Raw genomic sequence first — 27,202 nt, 5'->3', positions numbered from 1 at the left:
TTCACTTTAAGGCCTTTGTCACAAATCTGAATCTTTATTGTTCTGAAATAAATGTTATAAACATAACTCAAAACAAAAGCTTCAATATTCAGTCTCAGAAGAGGTGTGGCTCAATGCCCATCACATGTAACAAGAAAACTTCCTTTAAAAAAAAGGAAAAAAAAGTACTATGAGAAGTCTTTCATACGAATGAAAATGCACCCTTTGGATTTTTTCCTTGTCTTGTTAGCCTGTATACACATGGGTGCCAAAAGGTTTGCATTTTCTTCACATTAGTTCTTGCTATGATGTTTGACGGATTTTTTGCCACTCAACAAATTCATCGAGAAGAACAGGCCCTAGAAATAAAGAAGCAATTCTTGTTAGAATTGAGTGAACTCATCCCTCCAACTATAGGACACCCTGTCCACAAGCCCTGTGCCAGCGTTGAGGATGGACCCTCTGCCACTGCGGGGGTTCTGCTCCCCATTCCGCTGCTGGACTCCCCAGAGCTTGCTTCCCCAGCCTTTTCTTTCCAAAAAGATGGGACTTCCCACCATGGGTATTTGCTGCAACCTTCTTCACAAGGTTCCGGTGTTCGACTCTCCAATAACTAAGTCAAGATTAACCTCTCCCCTTCTCTACGTGTTCATAGCACCCTGCTATTTAGTTCCTAAGAAATACTGAAAGTGTTTAACGTAGCATTTCCAGGTTCACTCACCATGAAATGTGTAAGCTTGGTGAAGGGGTGGCTGGTAACAGGCCCCAGTATGAGTCTAAACACGCAGCAGGTGTCTAATCAACAGCTGGCCTAAGAACTACTCTACAAAGACATTTGTATAAGGTGCAGGGGAGGGAGATACAAACTCATTTCCTGACAGAAGCCAGGTAGGCAGTTTAAATGACCTCACTGTTACCTCTTTTTTTAAACAGGGAAAATTCACTGCCAGAAAAAAAAAAATTGCTAGTTCTATTTTCCTCAAAACACACAACGTTCTGGTGGTCTCTCTTTTCCTCCTGATTTCACAGACACACTTCTCTACTCTAAGACAAGCAGCAGGCAAGCCTGGCTATATATGGCTGCTGAAAAGGAAGCAGGCTGTTGGCATAAGCTGCGGGCCAGCAAAGCAGGAAGCGAGTCTAACATGGGCTACTACTCCGCTTCACTCACTAACTCCAGGTACAGTTTTGTCAGATTTTCTGATTTTTCAAACAAATCTGGAAGCTTAATTTTTATGCAAAAACTCTTAACTTAAAGGTTGCCTCAAACACACACACAATATACACCTCTGCAGGCCACAGATAGTCCTTAGGCTGCCGGCTTACGGCTGCCAAGGTACTGTCTCTAAAAAATATTATTAAGTGTTACACCATTCTGTAGGGAGAGGTCACTACACACACGCACATGCGTGCGCATGCGCTGAGAAATAAAGTTACCCCTTCTCTAAGTAAGTCCACACCTCAATTCACGTTTATAGGAATGTGTCTCACCACACAACTTCCCAACAGTAACACAACGCGTGCAACCAAACTGGAGGTAGAAACGGAAGACATCTTGTACCGTCACAGAGAACACGGCTTACCTAACTGATCATTACTTCACAGATCTGCTAAGGCATTGACAGTTAACAGTTGAGACATGCTGTCCTTTCCACTGAAGAATATTGACAAATAACTTGAATGACTGAAAAACTGCATTTCTTTTCAAGAGATTTTATTTGAGAGAGAGTAAGCATAAGACAGAACAAGAGCAAGTGGAGGGGGAGGGGGTTACTGGAGAGGGAGAGAATCTCAAGTGGACTCCCCACTGAACACGGAGCCCAAGATCATGGCCTGAGCTGAAATCAAGAGTCGGACACTTTGACTGACTGGGCTGCCCAGGTGCCCCTGCTTGTAATACACTGCTCAGTCGAAGCTCTTGGTCTACATTCTACACCCGCCCTCCCCACATTTTCCATATGATTAAATAATAAAAGTTACTGCTAGAAAATCTAAATCCTTTATGGCAATGTTACACAAATGTATATTCTCATTTAAGGCTGTAAGAATTTTATTTTTGTAGGAAAACATACTTACAAGCACCATCTTCATCATAGTTACTAAGATCGGCATGGACAGTTCTGCTGAATTCTAATACGTTGTACCACTGATCTTTGTTCATAACACGATACTTTGATTGCTGTAGAAAATGACGTAAATATTTTGAATACAGAACAAGCATTATTTATTAGGAACTGACTTTGATAAATCTAGTTCTAACATTTTTTGTGATTTGGTCTTTCTTTCTTTTTTTTTTTTTTTAAGATTTTATTTATTTATTTGACAGAGCGAGATCACAAGTAGGCAGAGAGGCAGGCAGAGAGAGAGGAAGGGAAGCAGGCCCCCTGCTGAGCAGAGAGCCTGATGCGGGACTCGATCCCAGGACCCTGAGATCATGACCTGAGCCGAAGGCAGCGGCTTAACCCACTGAGCCACCCAAGCGCCCTGTGATTTGGTCTTTCTTAAAACACTTATTCCTCTTTAAATTACGCGTGCTTCTAAGACAAATCTCAGGGACATTTACATGTTAACATTACCCAAGTGAGGTTTTCCTTTATCTTTCCTTCATTTTAGATAAATAACAGGAACATCCAGTAAGTGTAAAACTTGAGTCTCCTTGGGAACATACTTTGGAACCACAATGAGCTCAAGATCGACAGCCAACAGCACAACTGCGCCCCTCCTGCTGCCTCCCACAACACCCCGTCTTCACTGAGGTTTACTGTTCAGCCACATTTTGAAGTTGGCATCTTTGCAGGCAGTGCAAAGAGTACTGGCTTTGGTTCTAACCCCACTTCTCCACTTACTTGGGTGACCCTGGGAGCATTATTTAACAACAGAGCCTGCTTCTTCATTTACTGAAGGGGGGGATAAGACATAATTCAAAACAGTGTTACAAAGAACTAAAGAAGCACTGCAGGTCGAACACCCTCCACATAACAAGTACTGAAAATATTTACTTCTCTCAGCTCCCTTGAGAGGTGAGTATTTTTACACTCAGTCCTATTTATTTTTGCCCAAAACTACTAATAGGAGGAAGATGGATAACATCTATCAACATCTACTTTACTAGCCTTCATTACATCCACTTTATTATGTTTAAAGATTTAAGCATACGTGAAACCCACTCACTTAAGTCTTCTTCTTATTATTCTTTTTCTTTTTCTTTAAGATTTTATTTATTTAGTTGTCAGAGACAGAGAGAGCACAAGCAAGGAAGAGCAGAGGCAGAGGGAGAGGCAGGCTCCCCACTGTGCAAGGAGCTGGATGCAGGACTCAATCCCAGAACCCTGGGACCATGACATGAGCCAAAGGGAAAAGCTTAACCAACTGAGCCATCCAGGCACCTTGTACCATTGCTTCTTATCAGACGCTTTAAACAAAATTATTCTGAGGAATTTGCTATGATAATCAGCTTTATGAAAAATCAAAGCAAAAACAAAAAGCATCTGTACTCAAGAAATGGTGAGCAAGCCATACTGAAAAACTCTAAAATAGAAAAGACACAAAAACAGATAGAAAACCAAAGAAAGCAGTGAAAGAATAAAAGTATTCTCAGAACCACTGTTGGCAATGGGTGTTATGCTAAACCTTCTAAAAGAATATCTTCTCCATGAACTCAGCATACATCACTCACTCAACAGTACACTGAAGTACAGGATTATAGCCATTCTCATATTTGTGAACATAAAATATTTTATTCTAATTAATTGGATTGAACCTAAGTGAAAAATAAAGTTTTATTATTACTACAACTGGTTCCCTTATGTAGGATTTCAGCCCCAGATCTTATATTAAAGAAACCTGATGGGATTGTCTGGGTGGCTGAGTTGGTTAAGCGTCTGTCTTCCACTCACGTCATGATCCCAGGATCCTGGGATCAAGTCCAGTGGCATCAGGCTCCTTGCTCAACATGGAGTCTGCTTCTCCCTCAGCCAGCCTCCCCCATGCTTGTGCACCCTATCTCTGACAAATAAATAAATAAAATCTTAAAAAAAAAAAAAAAGATTTAGAAGCTTGATATTTGTATACCAGCATCAAATCTCTTCTGCCAAAAGCCCAAGAAACCAATTCTGCATAAAGCACATTTTTGCTAAAATTTATTTCTTAAAGGTTACATTTTTTTATGAGAGGGATGCAGGGCTGGAATACAAGTATCTCATGTACAGACTGTATTAATGAACATGAACTTGTGTCTAAAAATGACAACGAATATGTACACATTTTAATGGAAACTTTTTACTACTTAAGCAGATTTTTTTAAAAGCCTAAGTATTTAAAAATCTGTTTTTCCTCCATTAAAGGTGTATTTTCAATCAGATTAAGCTTTAAAATAAAAATTAAAATTTAATATTCATTAGGTTAATATATTCAAAAAAATAAAGAATATACATACCTCCAGGTACTGGTAAAATACTGAGAACAATGGCCATGTCCTTCCAAGCAGAAGAGCTAGCATAGACTTTGCAGTATCAATATCAAGGCTTCTCTGATCTTTATCCTAAAACATAAGGAAAAATTCTCCTGAGTGTGGTTTCAAGATTTAAAAAATGTGAAAATTACAAAACATGGAAATTTCACCTACCCTTGCAAAATCAAAGGCATATCTGTAGATATTCTTAAATGAAGAAATATCATTCAACTGTGAGCGCAAAAAGTCAAATTTGTTCTGTAACTTTTCTGTGCAGTCACACCTTAAATTAAAAAAGCCAAATACATTACATAATCCAGAAAAGTAAATAAAAGTATCTTTAGGGGGTTAGAAGAAATGCTTTAAGAGAAAAGTGAGTGCATTTATGAAATTAACCTATGTTTAAAAATTCTGATTCACAAATGTAGAATTACTAACAAACTTGTTGCCCTGTATGTACCAGTAGAATAAAAAAAAACAAAAAGGAAAAAACTAGAAAACATGACAATCAGTGCAAGTTCAGTTCAATGACTTTCCTTTAAAAAAATACAACTCAATCAAAAACTCCAGTAAAATCACAAGTCTCTCTTAAGAAGAGGTGTATTAAAACGTGCTTTCACCACTTGTGAAGTTCAAAAGGTGGCAGAACAAAGGAATGAATCTGGCCTCTGTCACATTTTTCACTGGAAAGTTCTCACACACCAGCTTGGTGAAAAGAGATAAGCCATGAGTGGTTTTAAAAGTTTAGGAATATAACACAGAGAAAAGTAACACATTATATTAGTGCTTCCGTCATAAATTCAGATTCCTTAATTTTTAGTGACAAAAATCAAGGTAAATAGTGGCAGCACCTGACCTCAGATAAGATACGTAGGCAGAGGAGTGCAAACAAGTTTCCATGTTATTTCTAAAGATCAGACATGAAACATAAAAAAGGCCAACAGAATGTTCAAAGACCTTCACTGGTGTCCTGACTCACTGGGCTGAGACACGCACCATGGCTGAGCAAGAAGCAACACAGAGGCCGCCGTTCACGAATGACGTACAATGCATCTCATTGCCGTGGAGCTCGAGCTCTAGCTCACCGACCCCACCCAGGTGCCACAGCTGTGCTCTAACTCACAGTACTGCCTCTACCTGCAAGGTGTTCCCACCAAGTTTCACAAAATACCACTCACCGACACCTAACTCACATTTCGCCATGGCTGACAGATAGGACTCCCTTCCATTGAACTAGTGTGCCATCTACTGTAACCCACAGTCTTCCCACTCAAAACTGAGTTTTAGTACTCATCATGTAGCAGACACCTAGCATTCTCAGATTTAACAAAGACCTTCACTATTCTAAATCGACAGTGTGACATGTAACTCATAATTTTATTAACGTGTAGATATTTTAGATACATTTCTAATGTTGATTAAACCTTGCATTCCTGGAATAAGCCAAACTGGGTAATTTACCTATTTCATACATTGCTAGATTTTTGGCTATGTTCATAAAAGAGACAGGCTTGTCAATTTCATTCTTTCACACTCTACTAATTTTGATAACAAGCTCATAGCAGAAGCCCCAGAAAACCTAAATGACAATTAATCTCCCCTCTTTTTTTTTTTTAAGATTTTATTTATTTATTTGACAGAGAGAGATCACAAGTAGGCAGAGAGGCAGGCAGAGAGAGAGAGAGAGGAGGAAGCAGACTCCCTGCCGAGCAGAGAGCCCGATGCGGGACTCGATCCCAGGACCCTGAGATCATGACCTGAGCAGAAGGCAGCGGCTTAACCCACTGAGCCACCCAGGCGCCCTCCCCCCTCTTTTTTTGTTTTCTGAAAAAGTGTACTGAATACTAGACTTAGCATTTATCCAAAATCAGCTGAAAAACCACCTGGGTTTTTTCACTGAAGGAAGGAATTTTTAACAACTCAATCATCGTTTTTAATGGTTATAGGATCATTCAGATTTTCTACTTCTTTTTGAATCAACTGATCATTGACAAAGTTTTTTGATAATTTATTTCACATATAATTTTATTTACAGATGACTACATTTATAATATTTTATAATATGCATTACTATTTATTTTTGCTTTTTTGTTTTTCTTAATCATCTTGCCAGAACTTCCTAATTTTCTCAACTGCAGCTTTGCTTTCTCTCTTACTAATGTCTGTACATCTTTCATCTCTTTTTCTTCAGGTTGATCCTTTCTCTAACTTCTTAAATTAGACTGGTTCTCGATTGAAGGCTTCTTTCTCTTTTAAAGTACAATTAAGGCTACAGACCTTCCTCTAAGTACAATTTTAGCTTTGGCCACAGTTCTGATGGATATTACTTTACCCACTTATAAATGGTGCCTCAACAAGGTGGTTCCAGAGGACTGGAAGGGTGGGAGGCTTACCAGGTTTAAGAGAGACTGAGAGGAAGGGGCTGGAGAAAATAAGTAAAGGTGACGCTCAAACAACAGATTTCTGAACCGTGTGGGTCAACTTACACATGGAATCTGTTTAAGAACATATTCTTTTCTCTACTCCTCTAGTTTACTTTATTGCAAGAATATAGTATATACATCTTTAACAAAAAAAAGTATGTGCTATTTGACTGCTTATGTTATGGCTGAGGCTTCCAATCAACTTCCAACAGCCAGAAGGCTATTAGTCAGTGAAGTTTCAGGGAAGTCAGAAGTTACACACGGATGTCTCTCTGCAGGAACTCCCACGCCTGCTAATAGTGATGAGGACTTCCCTCCAAGTTCTGCCAAGGTGGTATCGGAGGCAACTAGCTAAAACAAAATGTTTATGTAAGATCCAGAGTTTTAGAACATAATACTCAAAAATTCCAGATTTCAATAAAAATTCCCCCCACTGTTCAAGGGTCAACTGTATAGAAAAATGCTGCCAAAGAACTCGGTTCTAAAAGAGAGCAGAGAAAAGTGACACTTTACTAGTGTGGGATGGAGGCGGACAGATGGTTTGCTTTCTTTTTTTTTTTTTAATTAGACAAATAACTTCTGCTTTCAGGAAGATGAAGTAAATGTAGTTTTTCCCTATGTCTCCTGCTAATTCAACTAGAAGCCCTGGACATTAGCTATACAAATGGAAGAATCTGAAAGACTCTAAGGAACAACCTAGTGGTGCATTTCCTGGGTTTTCTTTTGCCCTACCTATCCCAGACCTGGAGATGAAGGAATCAGCAAACCAGAATGTCAGTGGAGTAGACAAAAACAAAAAAAACCAACAAAAACCTGCTCTCCCTCCCACAAAAATCAAGCAGCCGAGGAAGAAAGAAAACTTTTAGAAAAACACTCTTCTTTATTCAACCACCAAGAAAAAACTGGCTCCGTGCCCACCCACATCAGCAGAGCCGGAAGGAGGACCTCAACAGTCTACCATCACTAGGATGCAGGGAGGCCGCTCACCTCCTGCGCAATCAGTGGAAGCCACATAAAAGCATGAACTTCCACTCCAGCAAGTAGTAAGGAGCTGTGCCTGGGAGCAGTGTCAGCGGAGGCCTTGTGGGGGCTGCCAACACAATGAGGAATTCCCTCCTCCTTTGGAGGTGGTGCTGGGGAAAGGTAGCTAAAATAGAAGGTTTAGGGCGCCTGGGTGGCTCAGTGGGTTAAGCCGCTGCCTTCGGCTCAGATCATGATCTTGGGGTCCTGGGATCGAGTCCCGCATCGGGCTCTCTGCTCAGCAGGGAGCCTGCTTCCTCCTCTCTCTCTCTCTCTGCCTGCCTCTCTGCCTACTTGTGACCTCTCTCTGTCAAATAAATAAATAAAATCTTTAAAAAAATAAATAAATAAAATAAATAAAATAGAAGGTTTAAATAAGATCCGGAGTTTCATAACATAATCCTCAGTATTTTCAGGTTCCAGTAAAAAAAGCACTTGTCATACCAACAACCAAGATGTCAAGCAGAATGTAAAAAGAAAGCCAATATGTGCAAATACTGAAATGGAAAGAAATGTTTAAAATGATGCAGATTTTAAATCTGCAGATTTTAAAATCTGATGCAGACTGTTAAAGGAGCCATTTTGAAACTGCTTCAATAAGCAATTATGGACAAAATAAAAAAAATGAAAAGATAGAAAGTCTCAGCGAAGAAACAGAAAGTCCAAGAAAAGAAATCTAACATAAAAAAGAACCAAACGGAAATTTCTGAACTGCAAAATACAGACAGACTTAAAGCTTAAGGTATCAACAATTTTATCAAATGTAAGTGGTCTACATGTATTGATCAGAAGACAGAGACTGAAAGAGTGGATCAAAAAGACCCACAACACCAAAATGACCCGAGGATATGCTATCTAGAAGAAAAAGATTTCAAATATAATATAGGCAGATTGAAAGTAAAAGAATGAAAAGTGACTCATCATAGAAACATTAAGAAAGGAAGGGCAGCTTATTATGATCAGCTAATGTAGATTTCAGAGCAAAGAAAATGATCAGAACAGAGAGGAACATTACAATAAAGGTTGATCCTGAGGTGCCTGCATGGCCTAGTTGGTTAAGTATCGGCCTTTGGCTCAGGTCATGATCCCAGAGTTCTGGGATTTAGCCCCACCGTAGGGCTCCTTGCTCAGTGGGGAGCCTGATTCTTCTCCCTCTGCCTGCTGCTCCCCCTGCTTGTGCTGTCTCTCTCTCTGTCAAATAAATAAGTAAAATCTTAAAACAAAGCAAAACAAAAAAAAAGTTGATCCACCAAGAAGATGTAACAAATGTGTGTGCACCAAACAAAAGAACTGCAAAATATGTGAAGCAAAAACTTCTAGAAAAGGAGAAACAAACAAATATACAATTATTGTTAGAAATTTCAACACTCCTCTGCCAAAAATGGATAGAACTAGACACAACACTGGCAAACAAAGAATTCAACACCATCAACCAACAAGATCTAATGGACACTAACTAACTAACTAATGGACACTGAGACACAAAGCACTACTGAGGGGGAAATTCACACAACTAAATGCAATTAGAAAAGAGGAAACCAATCTCAATGCATAATCTGAGCTCCTATCTTAAGAATCTAGAAAAAGAAGACCAAAATAAACCTAAAGCAAGAAGGAGAAAGTAAATTAAGAGCAGAAATCATTAAGATTGAAAACAGAAAAGAGAAAAATCAATGAAACAAAGAGTGGATTCTTCAGAAAAGAGTTAATGAAAAGGACAAGTCTCTAGCAAGAATGACAAAGGAAAAAATAATACAAAAATCACCGTCAGAAATGAAACAAAAGGTGCCACTATAGACCTATAGATATCAAAAGCATATAAATTTGGCCACTTAGACGAAATGGACCAGTTCTGAATGTAACACATTAAAACACAAAATAAATAATCCGATAAAATGATTTGAAATAAATAGTAATTTCAGTGGCCCTTTAACCACTAAAGAATAAATTCAAAATTTCAAAACTTCTAAAAAAGTAATCTGTAGATTCAGGCAGTTTCAATGGAAAATGTTACCAATCTCTGAAGGCCAATTCTATGCTATACCTTCCAAAAAATATAAGGGAAAACTCTCCAATTCCTTTTATAAAGCCAGATTTACCTTGACATCAAACCCAGTTACAGGCAGTATAAAGAAAAAAAAAGAAGAAAAATCACAAGAAAAAAATTTTTAACTATGTATGAAGATGGATGTTAATTATACTTACTGTGATCATTTCCCAACATACACAAATATTGACATTATGTAATACACCCGAAATGAACAATGTTATGTCAATTATACCCCAAGAAATAGATAAGAAAAAGACAATAATAGACCAATATCTCTCATGAATCCTTAATGAAATATTAACAAAAAGAATTCAGCAGTATATAAAAACAATTATATACCACAACCACATGGGATTCACTCCAGGTATGCAAATGGACTCAATATTCAAAAACCAAAATATAATCACATTAACAGTCTAAAAAAAAGAAAAGCTACATGATTAGACGATTTAATGCAGAGAGGGTATTTAAAGTATTTCACGTGCATTCATGTGAAAACTCACAGGAAGACCTGGAGAGGAGAACTCCCTCAGCCTGACTTAGAGCAACAACTGATAGCAGTAAGAGACTGAACGCGGTCCCTGGGATGGTGAGCCAGGAAGGGACATCCGTTCTCACCAGGCACATTCATCAGCACAGTGGCAGAAGTGCCAGTTAATGCAATATGTCAAGAAAAGGAAATAAAGGACATACAAGACTGGAAAAGAAAGAAAACAGTCTCCGTTTCCCTATTTTATGTTATAACCATATGACATGACAACACAAGGATGACATACATACACAAAAACTTATAGTGAGTTTGGCAAGGTCACAGATACAAGACAACCACACAAAAATCCACTGTATTAGTAATGAATATATGGATTCTCAGTTAAAAATACAACACTATTTACAGTGGCTGAAAATGAAAACTGAAACATTTATGTGTAATTCTAACAAAACATACAGAATTTGTATGTATGCTGAAAACTATACACAAATGATGAAATTAAACACCAAAAAGAGACATATCTATCTTGCATGTATTCAAAGACCCAAAATAGTACAGATGTCAATTCTCCCCATATTCTTTACACAGTTTAACCAAAATCATAGTAAGATTTTTTTTTGTAGGCAAAAGGAAGATCATTCTAAAATTTTAGGAAAAGCAAAGAAATTGGAAGAGCTGAAACAATTCTGAAAAAAAGATCAATCATCTCAGGGTCCTGGGATTGAGCCCCTTCTCAAGCTCTGCACTCAATGCAGAGTCTGATTGAGATTCTCTCTGTCCCTCTCCCTCTGACCTTCCCTCCGCTTGTGCTCTCTATCTCTAAACAAATAAATAATCTTTTTTTTTAAATATTTTATTTATTTATTTGACACACAGAGAGAGATCACAAGCAGGCAGAGAGGCAGAAAGAGAGGAGGAAGCAGGATCCTTGCTGAGGAGAGAGCCTGATGGGGGGCTCGATCCCAGGACCCTGAGATCATGACCTGAGCTGAAGGCAGAGGCTTTAACCCACTGAGCCACCCAGGCGCCCCAAAACAAATAAATAAAATCTTAAAAAAAAAAAAAAAAAGGAACGAAACGAAATCAATCAGTTACGTGGTTCCAGACTTTGTATACAGCAGCTGTCACCTAGACTGTGTGGTGCGGCAGGAGGTTAACACACAGATCCAAAACAGAGAACCCAGAGACAGACCCACACACAAGTATATCCAACTGCTAAAGGACAAAGGTACAAAAGCAATTTAACAGAGGAAAGACCTTTTTCAACAAATGGAAATGTGGAGCAAGTAGAATTCTGTAGGCAAAGAATAAACAAAAACCCATCTCACATCTTTTAAAGAAATGAACTCAAAATTCATCACTAATTTAAAGGTAAAATATAAAAATATAAACACTTCCAGGCAAAAAAAACATAAAATTCTCAGGATGTAGGGAAAGAATTCTTGGACTTAACACCAAAAGCACAATTCACAAAAGGAAAAACTGATCAGCTGAACATCATCAAAATTAAAAACTTTTGCTCTGAGTCCTCATAAGAAGATGAAAAAAATAAGCTACAGAGTGGGAGAAGATACCTGCAGACCATGTACTCAATGAGGACTTCCACCTAAAACATACAGAAAACTCACAGTGAAAAAAAGTTTATCTACTATGGCCCTCAGCCTCTTAACTATTTTCCTCAGAAACTCTAGGTCACCAATTCCTAATCCATCTGCGTTCACCTCCTTTGTAATTCACCCACGGAGTTCTAAATCTCGAGTATTTTTCACTTTCAGAGATTTAATTATGCATCTGAAATCTGATCATCTGACTCAATTCTTTCTTTCTTTAAATATAATGTATTTATATTTCATGCTGCCATTACAATTCAAAATACTACCCTTTAAGAGTCTAAATTCTGAAGTTTAAGATCTGTTTCCCAACATGCTTAGTGATTTTTGATTGTTAGTTAATGAAAACTGAACCTTTATCTGCAGAAATTGAGGCTTCTGCTTAAAATGTCTTCCTATACAGAAGAATGGCTTCCACTATACACAAGACTACTTACCTGGAACATTTGTAAAGATTTTTGGCCTGTCATACCAATAACGAATTCCAGCTTTCATCTGCCCGATGAAGAATTTTTTTACAAGAATTCTCTTGGGGATAAGCCCTTCACTGTATGTAGAAGCAAGCCCACGCATTCGTATCTCCATCTACTGGGTAGGTGTGATATCCATGACTTAATTTGAGAATTTTGATCAGATTCTCACCCTACTCAGGCCTTGCAATTTTGTCTCTTACTTGCTAGATGCACCACTGGTTAATGGCCAGACCCTAGGTGATTAGGAATAGGTATGCAACCTTAAAGTAAATGCCTGCTCCACAGATCCCTATGGCATTACCAGCTCTTGTCATTTCTAGTCTCTAATTATCTTCCTTAATTTATAGTCAAGTCCAGGCATGCTCTTTAAAAGATGCTTTTATATTTTATCCAGCATTTAAGTGTTTTACATGATAAATGATTTCTTCGCACATTTAGTCCGCCATATGGCCCGAAAAAGAAATCAAAATCTGGGTAAGTTAACTGTCCAATTTGTCTGGGGCCTAGCTCCTATATATGAATGAGTATATAATATATTTCATGCAGAAACAAGAAAAGTTTATTCTTACTACTTACTAAAAACATATTATATACAATTTCATTAAGTGGCTTTTATCAGCACAAATATTCTTCATGATGTGAAAAATAAAGCTTTAATGGCGTCAAAAATTTAGTTAACTTCTACCAGAGGGATATACAAAAGAAACAAATTCTCTGATTACACACTCTATCTATAATGGTGCTTGACAATTTGGCTGTCTTCGGCATCCCCGGAATGATCAGCTGATAAGGTTCGGGAGTACGACATTTTAGGGAGCCTCTTACGTGTACTACCTTCCTCATACATCTATCTTAAGTAGAGGTCTCATCTTCTCAATATTTGTAGCTTTCTGAAGAAGTGTTTTGCACATATTTTTTAGTAATGTAATTCACATTTTCTCACAAAATCTCATTCAGAATCTTAATACAGTTGAGACTCAGGAAGGCAAACATGACAGAGGCTGCTTCCCAATGTTCAGAAGTCCCCCCAGAGTTTGAAATCATTCTTCAAGGCCTAGCATATGAAAGCATTGCAAAATTATTTGTTAAACAGAAGTATGAATACCAAAAAGAAGCCACAAAGTAAAAAATTTTAAAGGCACAATGTATATATTTATTTGATTATAAAAAGTTTCAAAATCCCTCCCTGGGGAAAGGTTAGTGGAAACTGTAGTTCCAACAAAATCATCAAGTGTAAAAGTGGTGACATACAAGTTACCAAGGAGATAGGAATCCAAGAAATCACAATCTTTTCCAATACTTTACATCCCGCAGGTACACAGAGCAACGATATTATTTAGGCTATGATCTCAATAAGCTTAAGGCAGAAAGTGAAAAGCTAAGTTTCCAGTCAAACCGAGAGAGCCCAGGTGAAATCCCAACTTCTCCCTTGGCAGAAGTTGTGATTTCCCTGTGGCTTCAGGCACATCACTGACTCCTCATTTTAATGGGACAGAAACAGGAACAGACAGCCGTGCGGTTAAGGAATACACAAGCTCCGTGATCACGACAGTTCTCCGCGAGAGATGCCCCTTCTCAGGCCCGTGGCTTACGATCACCTGCACCCTGCCGTCTCTGTGCAAACTACCTCAGACCAATCCCACTGTCTACCTCAGTCTCGAGCAGAGAAAGAATCTCATAGAACACAAACAACTGATGTTTTCTTCTTGAAGAGTGAAAGAAACAAGAGAACAAACTTTCATGTTCAGTACCCACATCACAGAAAGTGAAGGACTGGCAAAGCCGGGGAGCGTACCCAAGCGGTCACGGACACTTTACAACTCTACCAGTTAACCTAGCCCAAGAGAGACTCAGAGATTAGCATGTCCATACCTTGTAACTTGGAAAGATTAGAAAGAACATTTCCCTTGAAGTAAAAAGAAACGTGCACTTCACTAGTACATCACAGAAAGCAAGAGAGTTTCTAAATGACAACTAAACAAAACCCCACGGATTTTAGGGACACTGGCACCAAAGGATAACATTCCCCAAGGCGACTGGTTAGAATGAGTAGAAACGGGTTTAAATCTCAACATTAGGACTTAGACATTAATTTCCTGAGTATTGCTAAATATTTGATTAATGGGAGGCTTTTAAATTTCTGCTTCTAATTTAAAGACCTCCAAAATGAGAAGAAACTACCATTTACATATTAGATCTACATGAGATTCTCTTCTTTAGAGAAGTCCCAAATAAGCATGCTGTGACACTGATCCACAACAGAAAAATTTTACTCACAAAGTTCTTTATCTAGAACTTTCTCTGAATGAGGTTTACTGACCAAAACGGTACATCCCTGGGGGTATTTGGAAATGTGGAGGGGGCATTTAAAATTGTCATGGAGAGCACAGCAGAAGAATGCGAATGGCACTTAGTAGTTGGGCCCCAAATACTACATAAATGACAGTCACACACAACACACACCACAGCACCCCATCCACCTAACTCTTCCATCCTCACCAAAAAGTCAGATAAATGCTCCCCATTCCTTTCTCACCTAAATCCAGTCAAGCCAGACCCTACCTTGGATCTCCACGGTCCGGAGCTCACTACAGAGACCAGAGGGTGGACCACATGTCACGCAGGACACGCAGCGTCATTGCTGCAACTCCTGGGAGGTGCCTACCTCCTGCATCTGCTCAGGATCGTAATCAAGGACAGTCCTTTCAGGGTTCTATGCTGTCTTCTCCACCAACATGGTGCTCACCCTTGCTCCAGCCCCTCTCAGCTAGCAGATGGGAGAAAAGCTCTCCGCTCCAGCCAGCGAGCACCCTTGGACTCCAGCAGGCACAGATGCGAGGAGGAGGAGGAAGAGCCGCGCTGTGCGTAGCAGCGCAGGTGTGTCGACATGGGGACAAGGTCAGATTTCATAAGGCTCTCGCAAGAGTCCGTGACCATCAGACATGAAAACAACTGCTCTACTGCAAACTATCTGCTCTCTGATGACTTCCCATGGCCTGTAACATAGGGCTGAAGCTCTGTCCACATTATTCCCGCCATCTGGAATTCAAACCTATTCTGTCGATTTTCTTTACGTACCTTTGGATTAGAACCAACCAGACTACTACTTCTCTCTCTCTCTCTCTCTCTCTCTCTCTCACACACACACACACACACACACACACGTGTTCCTTTCCCAAGGCTCTGCTCATGACTTCTCTTCAGCAGTAACACTTCCTATATCCTTCACCATCAAAAACCTACCCATGCTTCAAGGCCCAGTTCATCGAAGGATCCCTGCCTACAGCCTCTCCCATCTCACGCGGCCTCAGTTAATCTCATCAGTGGCTGTGCTTCCACACTCCAGCGCCCGTCCTGTTCCCGCTGGACGTGGGGTGGCAGCATCCCAGGGCCCTCCCGGCTCTCTTGGCATGCTCAGCAGAGGGCAGAACCAGCCTTCTATGTCACCGTGGTAACAGGTAAGCGGCAAAGCACCGACAGAGCACAGGAGTGCAGGTACGGGTCTACAGATCAAAGCCCATCTGAGGGGCAATGTGGCAGTTACTGAACAAAGACGGCAACTACAGAGCAACGTCCCTGCAAAGGAAGTGGCAACTCTGTCTTCCGATACCTAGGAAATGGCTACTGGAGGATACTTCTACACAAACTCACACCCACAAATTCTTCGACACGAAATAGAAAGGCAATCTACATACACAAAGTCTGTATGAATTAACAGCCTGAAAATAAATGAATGTACAGAAGTATTCTACACAATGAGAGATTTTAATCCATCACGACTGTTACAGTCTACAATCCCCAAGCATGTCTAAGTTTTAGCTACCAGGCTGTTTCTATCCCTCAACAGAGCCCTACTAAAGTTTACTAAGGGTTAAAATAATTAATTTGAAACAACTGATAGCTACATTAAGCCAATTTAGGGACCAACACATAACTATGCCCAAGTTAAAGCAAATCCTAGGACTATGAAAAATCTACAAAGGAAATCAAGTCCGTGAAGTTTTACATTTTATGACTATACGTATTAAATAAAACCAAGTACACCAGGAAACTATAAAATCAAAAATTAAGACTTCTATAGATTCTTTTGTTTCTCCAGCTTTCAATTTATACTACTATAGTCTTTGCAAGATTTTTTTACAAGAAAATTCAGGGAGTAACAAGACTTGGCTAACTGACAAGAGATACTCTGTACTTCACATAGCAATCTAGATTGTGGGTAAAAAAAAACAACTATTTTCCCAGCCGAGAAGACTTGCCAAATTTGAGCAGTAACAAGGCTTTACGGCATAGAGTAAAGCAGAGGGGCAGGAGATAATAAATGAGTGAAACATTTATTGACCTCAGGGTCAATTTTAAACTACCTTTATGTTGTGTAGCTTGCGTGAACTTCCTACAGAAAAGATGTGCGAATAAAAAATAGTATGTTCAAGGGTTAAGTCAATTTCCATTCTTGTAATGAAAGCCATATGCTAATTATTCTAATTATTAGAAATTATTTGTGTTTCCACATTTCTGTTATACAAAGACTAGTTATCAAGTTATGCAAAAACAAATAATGAGAACGTTTTGGTTTAAAAGTACATGAACACTTGTTAGCTGGGATGTTCAAAAAAGCAATATACAAAAAAATTCAGCAGGAGTAGTACAAAAAGCAATTATAGTGCCAAATAAAATGTCTTACAATCAATAAGCAATGTCACAACTGATACAAGCTCCAATAAAACAAAAACTATATGAAAACTAGTTAATATTCTTTGCATACTTGTCTGTATATTTTATTTTTCTAAAAAGCTAACTGAAGGTTAGATATTTCCAAAGAATTTCAGAATCAGCATCATTTGAATCTGGTATGTTCTGACACCTTAGTCACAGTGATAGGATTGAAGCGCGGCTGTAAATACTATGATTCAAAAACATTCAAAACACATATACAGAAAGATGATGCAACAGGAAGTACAGTATGCTAGACTGGTAATCTGGAAATTTAAATTCTAGGTCCTAGCTGGGCCACCAAATAGCTACATAAACCTTGGCAAACATTTTGTTCACCTCTCCAAGTCTGACTCCTTATGTCACGTATAAATAATTAAAATGACAGGGTTGAATTTATGTTCTATTTTAGAAGCTATAATTTGGCTCTATAAGCAAAGGTTTTTACATAAATATATAAGAAATATCTACATGTTAATACTGGTTAAAAAGGACAATTACAAAGCATGTAATGCTGAACATTCAAATATAAAAATTCAGTTCCATTTGAACAGATACACTTAAAAAAATAACTAAGGTATTCTGAAATTTAAGGACATGCAAATAAGTAATAATGAATAAACTGTTAATAAAAGCATAACCACAACAGGAAACCACATGGCTAATTAACCCCCAACGTTTGGTTCAAAAGTATTGTAAATTAATGCTTCCTCTATTTTAGAATGTTGGTAATTAGTAACATCCTGCATGAATATCAGGAACATGACATAATTTAAAAGTAACACATAATTACTAACTGATTTTGAAACTAAGCACACTTTACTCTGGAAGGTTGAAATCACATGATTTTTATACAGAAGCAATTCTGAAACCTCAAGAAAGAGTTCGAAGGCAGCATTTGAAAGTGTGTAACTGGAACGTGGCTGGGGCTACAGGGAAGCCTCATAACTTTTCACTTATCTTTTTGTCAGATTAATTTAGCAGAAAAGAAACAATAAAAGTGCCACATAACTCTATCTTCAAATATCTTTTCAAAATCAGGCATAAAATTGCAAAGAAGAGGCCCCAGAGCTTAGGACTGCCCCAAGAACAGACTCCTTACCAGTAGAACTCTATATTCAGAGAAGGAAATCCCTGACTGCGCAAACAATCTGTGCGTAAATAACTCTGATCACAAACCTCTAATTCACCCACCAAGAGTCAATGATTTTAATAAGACTGTACTGAGGTTCTCAGAGAGTATGAAAAATGGGGTAACAGTTCATTTTGTTAAGACCACAATATAAAATTTTGTCAATCCCTAACTAATTGTTACACATCAAACCAATTTGATTCCTTTAAGGTGAAACCTTACTTCTAAAAGTTATGAAGCATAAAATATCAATTAAGATCTTCAAATAGGCCATCAAATTTGTTTTTTAAAAAAATGTCTTACTGTAATGAAGTCATCCCCTTTAACCATTCTTCCTTGGTAAAAAATCCCATGCTTTCAGCCTCCAATTTCCACGCTAAAACTAACATAATAATCTGGAAAGAACAGAACATAAAGGATAGGGGAAAAGTCAGCACAGAGATAATCATGTCTATATTTATCATGGAGAGCATTTTTATACAACTATTTCCATCCTTCAACTATTAAAGAGTATGACCTCTGGAATTATTAACTCCAAAGAAATTTAGATGGGCCAATTTCTTAAAAGTACAAAGTTCTAACAGTTTCTCAAGGTAGAATCTCTATTACAAATGACATTTGTTATCACAGAAGAGAACATGTGCCCAACTTGAACTGATTAAAAATACTAAAAATGACAATCTACAGCATTAAACATGAAGAAACAAAATCTTGATATAAGATTAAAGTGTCCCAAATTTTAGAAACTTACAAATATTCTATACCCCACTTGTATTCCATTCTACTTAGAAATAAAACATACATTTTCAGGTTCAACACCAATGTCTTCACAAAATTTTTCCATTCCTTCTGGCCCTACAACTTCATCAGGACCTTCAAAGACAAAAATAATTTATATATTTTATTGTTATACTTTCATATCAACATAAAACATAAGCCATTGTACTAAAGGCATCTATGAATACATGTAACTTTTTTTGCAAATAACAAAATTTGAATTTTGACAGATCTTTGATAAAGTATAAATATTTGCTATACAATTTAAAATGTAGAATTTTTGAAATAGTCTTTAAACTTTTTTTAGACTTTCATTGCAAAATGAAATTTAGGGGGAAAATGAAGTAGTATTAGTATCAGTCATTTATTTGTATAGTAACTTGAACCTATCCATTAAAAAAAAAAAATTACTGAAAGCCTTCTTTGAAGAAAAATTTTGACAATACGTAAATATAAAGAACCATAAGAAATTTTACTAGAATGTGTAGGACCAGCCCACAATTCAAGACAGCTAAAAGAGAATACCTATTTTCTTAACTAAAACACAAGGTCATTTATTACCTTTTGAAATACAATCAAATAAAATTTAATAGTATAAAAACATACACACATTTTGAAAATAATTACTTAGGAAAATACCACTTTCCTTATCATCTTGGATCTAAAAACACAGCAAAGCAATAACTATGCCACCTTAATAGAGAAACAAAAGTTTAATCCCTCAATTAGCTTATGTCTATCACTTGTGCAAAAATTAATGATACTTCACTTGGATCTTACTTTTCTCCCTTTGCAGCACCAGATATAAATCAATACACCAACTCTCCTATTTCTTTATGTTACCAGATTCCAAAAAGATCGTGATTACATGGTCTTTTGTAGCTTGCTAAGATTACAACAAATGTGACCCAGAGAGCATTATGCTAATGGAAACAAGTCGAAGAGGGGGCAGATAACATATGATGTAACTTGTATGTGAAATCTACAAACAAACAAGGAAAAAAACCCAAACTCATAAATACAGAGCACAGATTAGTGGCACAGATTAGAGCACAGAGGCAGGGATGGGGGTGGGGAAAATGGGTGAAGGTACTCAAAAGGTATAAACCTCTAGTTCTAAAATGGATCAGTCCTGGAATGTAATGTACAGCATGAGGACTAACTACAGTTAATATACTGCAAGTTGCTCAGAGTAGATATTAAAAGTTCTCATCACCAAGAAAAAAAATCTGCAACTACGTATGGTGATAGATGTTAACTAGACTTATGGTGATCATTTTGCAACATATACACATGTTGAATTACGATGTACATCTGAAACTAATGTCATATCTGAACTAAGAAACAGTTAATTAAAATAATTATGAAATGATAGAAATATGTTATCACATTTGATTTTTGAAAACATAGTCCTGAAATATTAAAGTGGCCCAAAAAACCCCTGTCTTCCTTTCTTAAGGACTTAGAGAAATCCTGCAGCTTTACTCTCCACGGACTAGACCACTGCAACTCATTGATGGCGCTGTCCGCCACCCTCATTAGTTCACAACACAAAGCTAGCACAAGGGTTTTGTCTTCACAGAAGAGTAGAGCCATCCAGTATGTGGGCCAATACATTTTTGCTGTTTCAGATGAGATCCAGGCTGCTAAGATGATGTTAAAACATGGTCTGAAACCAAAATCCTTAATTTCCTGGTTTAAATAACTACTGTGGTTATTCATGCAGTGAGGTCTTAAAAGGTGACATAGATGGTAATTACAGGCCACCTTCACTTCCTAATATGTATTTGGAGGATTTTTTTAATGAGAATGTGTTAATTATGTAATTTTAAAAGCATACATATACAATAAAGCTGTTAAAAATACAATATGCATCCTTACATATGGTTTGGTGGAAGTAAAAATTAGATAAAAAATTTAATATGACAAAAACATAAATTTTTCTATGAAAAAGAAAACTGACCTGCCCTCAAAGCTGCCACCATTAGTAATCAGAAGAAAAAGCTCAAGAGTTGCATCAAGAAGTATCAGTTAAGTACTGTAAAAGACAACCTCCCTAGAAACTTCAGGGTAGTTGGTGGTTAACACTGGATGAGAATCAAATTAAATTTTGTTACAGGGAGATAAATAAGGCATACACAAGACCCTTCTGTAAATGTTAAGTGACTTTTCCAAACCAATGCAAATAACTACAAATCTAATTCTAAAACAAGGCCAGTACCAATGTTCTTTTCCTGGACTGCCCCGTGTTAGTTCTACTCACTGAAATACATCTTCCAATAAATCTACTCTGCAGCTGCATTTAACTCTTTCAGGCAAAAAAGAAGTTTCCAAAGCTACAGGAATGATTTAGTTCACTCTACTAGCAGGTAGAACTTTATTAGAAGTTAGCAATTCTATCCTGCATTTGGGGTTCTTTGTAAGGTTTTAAAAGTGCCTTTTCACATTCCATGCTTTTGTTCAGTAATAGGACCCCTGTATGCTAATGTTTGCTAATATAATTATTACTCAAGATGAGAGGTCTTTTGAAAGAGCAAAACCATCAGGCTTAACACACATCACCTATGGTATCATACTACCAAAATTAAAGGTAAAAAATTTTTTAAAGTAAAAAAAAAAATCAATTTTCTTTTTTTTATAATCATAAAACATTGCAAGCGATATCTGCAGTCTAAATTCACGCCAGCCATAGCAGACGCTCAGGAAAAAAAACTGTGCTTCATGGATGACACAGCACCTTCCGCATGAGCTACACAGGAGCTATCCTGCTAATCCTGGACAGAACTGTCAGAATCTACAACCCATAAATCTAATGCCGTAATGCTATTACTGTGTTAGTAAGAGCTTCTGACTACTTCCAGGTACTGCATAAAGTGCTGTACAGGTATTATCTCCAGTAGGCACAATGGCCGTCTCTATTTTAATAAGGGAGAACCTCATTTAAGACAACAGTGACTGTTTATTTGGTAAAAGACTGGTTCTTCCCTGTCAGGTCTCTGTCCAAAGTAATGTCTAGAGATGCCTTCCCTCATCACCCTCCTTGAAAGTTATCCAAACTTTCTACTTTCTATCCCTACACCTGCCATATTTTTAGCTTTACAATGCTGCAAGACCTAGCACTGCCTTGCCTATTTAGCTATTTACTGTCTTTCCCACTAGAAAGCAAGTCCCTTGAGGGCAGGGATCTTGTCGAACTTGTTCACTACGACATCCCTGGCACTTAACAGTGCCTGACACACAGCAAATGCTCAATAAATATTTACTAAATCATTCAATAAATGACATAATGTAAATTACACTCAAGTGCATTTACTAATATTTTTTTGTATAAGGAAAATTAGTTGCCATGTACCTATTTTAAAAAGGAAATTATAAGATTGTAATTAAAAGCATAGGCTCTCCAATCAGAAAGACCAAGCTCTGAATCCTGGCTTTTGTCACTGTATGACCTTGGGCAAATTACTCAATCTAAACCTTGGTTTTCTCATCTATAAAAAGAAATAACAACACCTACCTAACAGAATGATCGTAAGGAAACATTATATAATTAAGCACGATTTTTGAAATAAAGACAGCAACTATTATGCTAACTACTACAAAAATGCTAGAATCGCAAAAAAATGTTGAGCTAATTAGAATATTATGCTACCCAGGAAAGTCACAAGGAGAGGAAATACAAATAAGTGTGAAAAAAATAAAAGCACTAAATTGTGGTATCTCTTTATAAGTGAAATAAGATGAGTGGCCTTTTGATTCTGTATCGTGAATTTCAGTAAAACCGGCATTTTGAATAATGGGTCAACATTTAAATGGAGGTCAGTAAGAAATGAATTCCCTTCATTTAATTTGGGTTAGACATTGTCTTGGGAGGCCAGTAATAGCAGTTTTTCTGGACTAGAAAGAAAAAGTCTGTTACTAAACAATTTTTAAATTATACTTTGGGGATCCCTCAGTTGGTTCAACAGTGAAGTTGCTGTCCCCCGTCAATAGTCTTACTTTCCACAATTAGCCTAAACTTACACCAAAAGTTCACAGGCCTCACCAGCACAAGATATGAGCAAACATATAATACACTGTTTTAATAATACACTGTTTTATTTTAAATGCTGAGAATGATAGCAATAAAAGGAGGGAGAAGCGATAAAACCATTAACTCCCTAAGACCAAAACTATTCTGAGAAAAAAAATGTTTTCACACATGCTTATAAAAAAATTAGTAATAAGTGGGAAACAAGTTGCTTTTTCATACACGTGTTTAACTGGGACGTCTCCTCTGGGGCTATTTCACCCCCAGGCTACAGCTCCACCCCAGGCCCTGAGCTGCCAGCACTGAGAGGATTTTGCTTCAGTTAGCTCCTTCCAGAAGCCCTTCCCGGATACTCCCAAGGCTGGGTGACCTGTTCCTCCTCTGAACTACCGCAGGACATCTTCCTAATACAGCATTTGTCACACTGTATTAGTATCAGTCTGTTTACTTTCTGATGTATTACCACATTTCTAGAAGAACTGAAGGGGGCTAACCAGCAATGGTGAAGGGGCAAATGTGTTGTGTAATGACAGATCTGAATCGTAAATTATATACTATGGCTCCCCCAAAGTTTCAAAAAATGTCAGTTTAGGTTCAGAAAATTTTCAATATGGAAAAGAAAAGAACTATATAAAGCATAATGTTTTATTACATACTTTGTGTTTCCCAGAATATTAAGTCTACTTTAGCTAGTGAACATAAACCCAAAAATACATCTCTTTACACACTGTATCAAGAGTAAATGAGTTTCACTCCTCCCACTAAATATATACTGAATTACATAACTAAAGAAGTATCATCCTGACATGACACCAAATTCTTAGTCTACCCATAATCCTCAGTCTTGACCCTCATCCCAGGACATACCACTAACACAAAGCAGGCCTGCAATAAATGATTTGTTAAATAAATGAACCCAAAAAATTGTTAAAGCATGTGACTGATATCTTCTTATATTAATTTCATTACCTGCATACTCATAAAACCAAGCCAGGCACTTCTTGCTTGAAAAATGTTCCTCTCCACTTATTAGTCTAGCAGGGGGTTGGGATCTGCAATAGCTTAGAAAACACACAAATGCCTAAGAATTTTATCAAATCTCAACTTTCAGTGAAAAGCTAAGTTCAATATGAACTAGTTCAATGCAAAGTAAACAAAGTACTTTTTTTTTACAGCTGGTATTATAGGAAAAAATCGGGAGTTTTTTAGTATTTGAAATTTGAAACAGTAGAGTATACGTAAAATTTTCTTGCTAACAAAACCCAAATGCTACTTTGCTCACTATCAAAATCCAGAATATCAGCTAAAGTCATTTCCCCAGATTTCAAATGACCACATGGAAGCTCAACCTAATGGTCCCCAGACAAGACTAGTAGTTGGGAAAGTATTAATCTTTATAGCAGTTCTCCTGCTGACTTGTATGGAAATTAGATTCGTGTATAATACACATAATTAGAAAGCAAAATCTTATAAAACATATTTTGATACTTAATGCATCAATATTTTAAGAAAAATCATATATTAACAGTTGCTTATTTATCATCTGCTAAACTTAAATAGATATTTAAAGACAGAAGATGATTTAGGACCCCAAATCATATTAAATTTCACGGATTAAAAACAAGGGTAACTGTAAATATGAAAACAATTGTACAAATAATTGGGCAAAAGCCATTTAATTCCAAAGCCTTTCTCTTCCCCCAAATCATTAAAGGTTGGCAAGTTCATAAATGACCTTTAGGATTTAATGAACTTCAAAGAGCTCAGAGAGTTCCACCACCACAGTGACCTAGAAAGGCTACAACTCTAGCTACTGAGTAATGTCATAAATAAGGCTACCATATTTAACGTTTTAAATTGACAGAGCAAAGTATCACCCGAGTTTTAACAACACTGACTGCTCGACTATTTTAATGTGCTTTATTTAAATAACTGTTCTGTTATGCACTTAAGACGGCTGCAAGTCAGAATAAGAAGAAACTCGTGTGTTTGATCAAACTACGACCTGCTGGAGCGGCGGTGGCACATTCTAGTGTGAGTGACCTAGACGTAAAAGAAAACATCGTCTGTCACCCTAACAGCTCCCGAATATCGAATATCCTTAGTGGTTCCGTCAGGCAGGAAGGTAAGATGCGCTGAAGGGAGCCGCTCCCTCACTTCCGAAGCCGCTCTCCGTAAGCAGAGCTCGGTCATGACCTGTCCACACCGCTGGCTACAGTCCTGCCTTAATCGTAGCATCTGGAGTTGTCACATCAAGTGCCAACCAGAGACACAAACACCCAGTGAGGTTTAGAAAAGAGCCACTTCTCACGCCTAAATTGCAATGATTTTGTGCAGCGCACAACGTTGCTGTCATGCCTCGTGACATGCTACAGTGGGATCAAAGAGCTCTAATTACAGCTCTGCTCTGTCTTCTTTTTTCTCCAAGAGGATACTGAGAAAATAAGCCCCAGCTTATTAATATTGATGCCGAGAGCGAACAGCATTTTGAGTGCTAGAAAACAAAACCGCAAGCACGGCCCTTCCAGCTCCGCACGCAGGGACTGGGCGCAGGTGGAGGCACTATCCTTCCAAAAAGGGGCTTCCCTCCTGCTGGGATTTTCCGGCTTAGACCCCTCCAGAGGCTCCATTTCGGGGCCACTTACAGCACAGGGAGCTTTCCTTCCCACCCCGGCAGTTGTCAGGTCGACCTTCCCCAAGCTCCGCTCCCTTCTTCGCACGCTAGAGATTCTGGAAGTGACCCTTCCACGGACCTGGACTCACTTGCAGGTATGGACGAAGTCGGGGCGGGGACGCAGGGAGCAGGGGGCGAGGGCGCCGCTGCCGCGCGCAGTCCCGTCTCCCCACCCTCCCGGGCACGCAGGGCCAAAGGTGAGGCGGCTCCCGCGGCGGCTCCCGCAGCGCCTCCCGGGGCGCACACGCCGAGCACGAGGTGCAGTCGGACACGGAGCCTCGAGGGGTCCTGCGCCCAGCAGCCGGCTCTCTCGGCGGGGGCTCGCCTCCGCAGCCCGAGCCCCGGAGCCCCGGCCCGCCTGCTGCTCCTCTCGCCGCCCCGCGAAGGAGAGAAGAAGGAAGGGGGGAGGCGATACCTGGAGATTTTACACTTCTTGAGGCCCCCGTCTTCCGCCACGGCCGCTGCCACCCCGGGGGATTTTCTCTTCTTCTTCACCGGCATCTTCCGCCCTCCCCGGCAGGGCGGCCAGGGGAGCCGGGGTAGGGGGTCGCGGTCCGCCGGAGACGCCTCAGTGCTGGCAGCCGGCTCCCAGACACAGCAGCGAGCGGAGGAGCAGAGCCGCCAGCCCGCGGCAGAGCGGCCCAGCCCGGCCGCAGCCCGCGCCCGGGTCTCCGCCCGTCCGCCCTGCTCGCGGCCGAGGGCACTCCTCGCCGGTGGACACTGCGGCTGGCTCGCACCGGGAAGAGAGAACGCGGACAGCGCGGCACCGCCACCACTCACACACTCCGGGAGCGAGAGGCTCGCTCTGACCCGGATGTGGACCGCCCCTGGCCGGAAGTGACGCCAGCGCGGCGACGGCCGCCGGCAGGGGCGTGGCTCCGCCGGCAGGGGCGTGGCTGTGCGGAGCCGTGCGCGGCCGGGGCGGCGCCGCGGGCAGCCGGGGCGTGGTGGTGCGGTCGTGCGCGGCTCTCCGCCTCGTGGGTCGCCCGCGGGCGCCGGCCTTTGTCGTGGGGCCGCTCCCTGTCCCTCGTGCTGGGGGCCCCCTGCCCTCTGCGGCTCGGAGCGAGGCGGTGGAGCAGGCCGCGGGGCACCTGCCGCCCACGGGGCACCCGCTGCGGGGCCGCCTGGAGCCCCGGCTGTGGCTCTCCCGGCGCCCGCCCAGCTCGCCGTCCAGGTGAGGGGCACGCGGCGGCGGCCGGTCCGGCGAGGATGGGCCCCCCCCCAGACCCTCCAGAGCCCTGCGGCGGAGCGGAGCCGGGGAGCCGGCCTGCGTGCGTCCGAGCTGCGGGTGCGCGCGGCTGTGCTGCCGGGCGGCGGGCGACTAGCGACCGACGTTCCCGCCGGGGGCTCGGGCTCCGGACGCGCCGCCTCCGCCCGCTCGCTC

The 27,202-nt window shown here is 39.8% G+C and overlaps 1 protein-coding gene across 4 annotated transcripts; it reads right to left on the bottom strand.

Moving 5' to 3' along the window:
- Positions 1-26,661, bottom strand: DCUN1D5 (defective in cullin neddylation 1 domain containing 5). Of its 4 annotated transcripts, XM_059418487.1 has the most exons (8): positions 26,234-26,657; positions 24,114-24,205; positions 19,143-19,213; positions 18,644-18,735; positions 4,604-4,712; positions 4,415-4,519; positions 2,056-2,158; positions 1-338 (listed from the first exon to the last, which is right to left on the bottom strand). In XM_059418487.1, the coding sequence occupies exons 1-8, from the start codon at positions 26,317-26,319 to the stop codon at positions 283-285; spliced, it is 714 nt and encodes a 237-aa protein (XP_059274470.1). In that variant the 5' UTR covers positions 26,320-26,657; the 3' UTR covers positions 1-282. The 4 variants fall into 4 exon arrangements, with proteins under 4 accessions (XP_059274470.1, XP_059274474.1, XP_059274481.1 ...); XM_059418491.1 differs by lacking the exon at positions 24,114-24,205 and having other exon boundaries at positions 26,234-26,322; XM_059418498.1 differs by lacking the exons at positions 18,644-18,735; positions 19,143-19,213; positions 24,114-24,205 and having other exon boundaries at positions 26,234-26,661.
- Positions 26,662-27,202: the final 541 nt, after the last annotated feature.

Source organism: Mustela nigripes, chromosome 1 (assembly GCF_022355385.1).
Source record: "Mustela nigripes isolate SB6536 chromosome 1, MUSNIG.SB6536, whole genome shotgun sequence".
Lineage (NCBI taxonomy): Eukaryota > Metazoa > Chordata > Mammalia > Carnivora > Mustelidae > Mustela > Mustela nigripes.
This window is presented reverse-complemented; position numbering and strand designations above follow the sequence as displayed.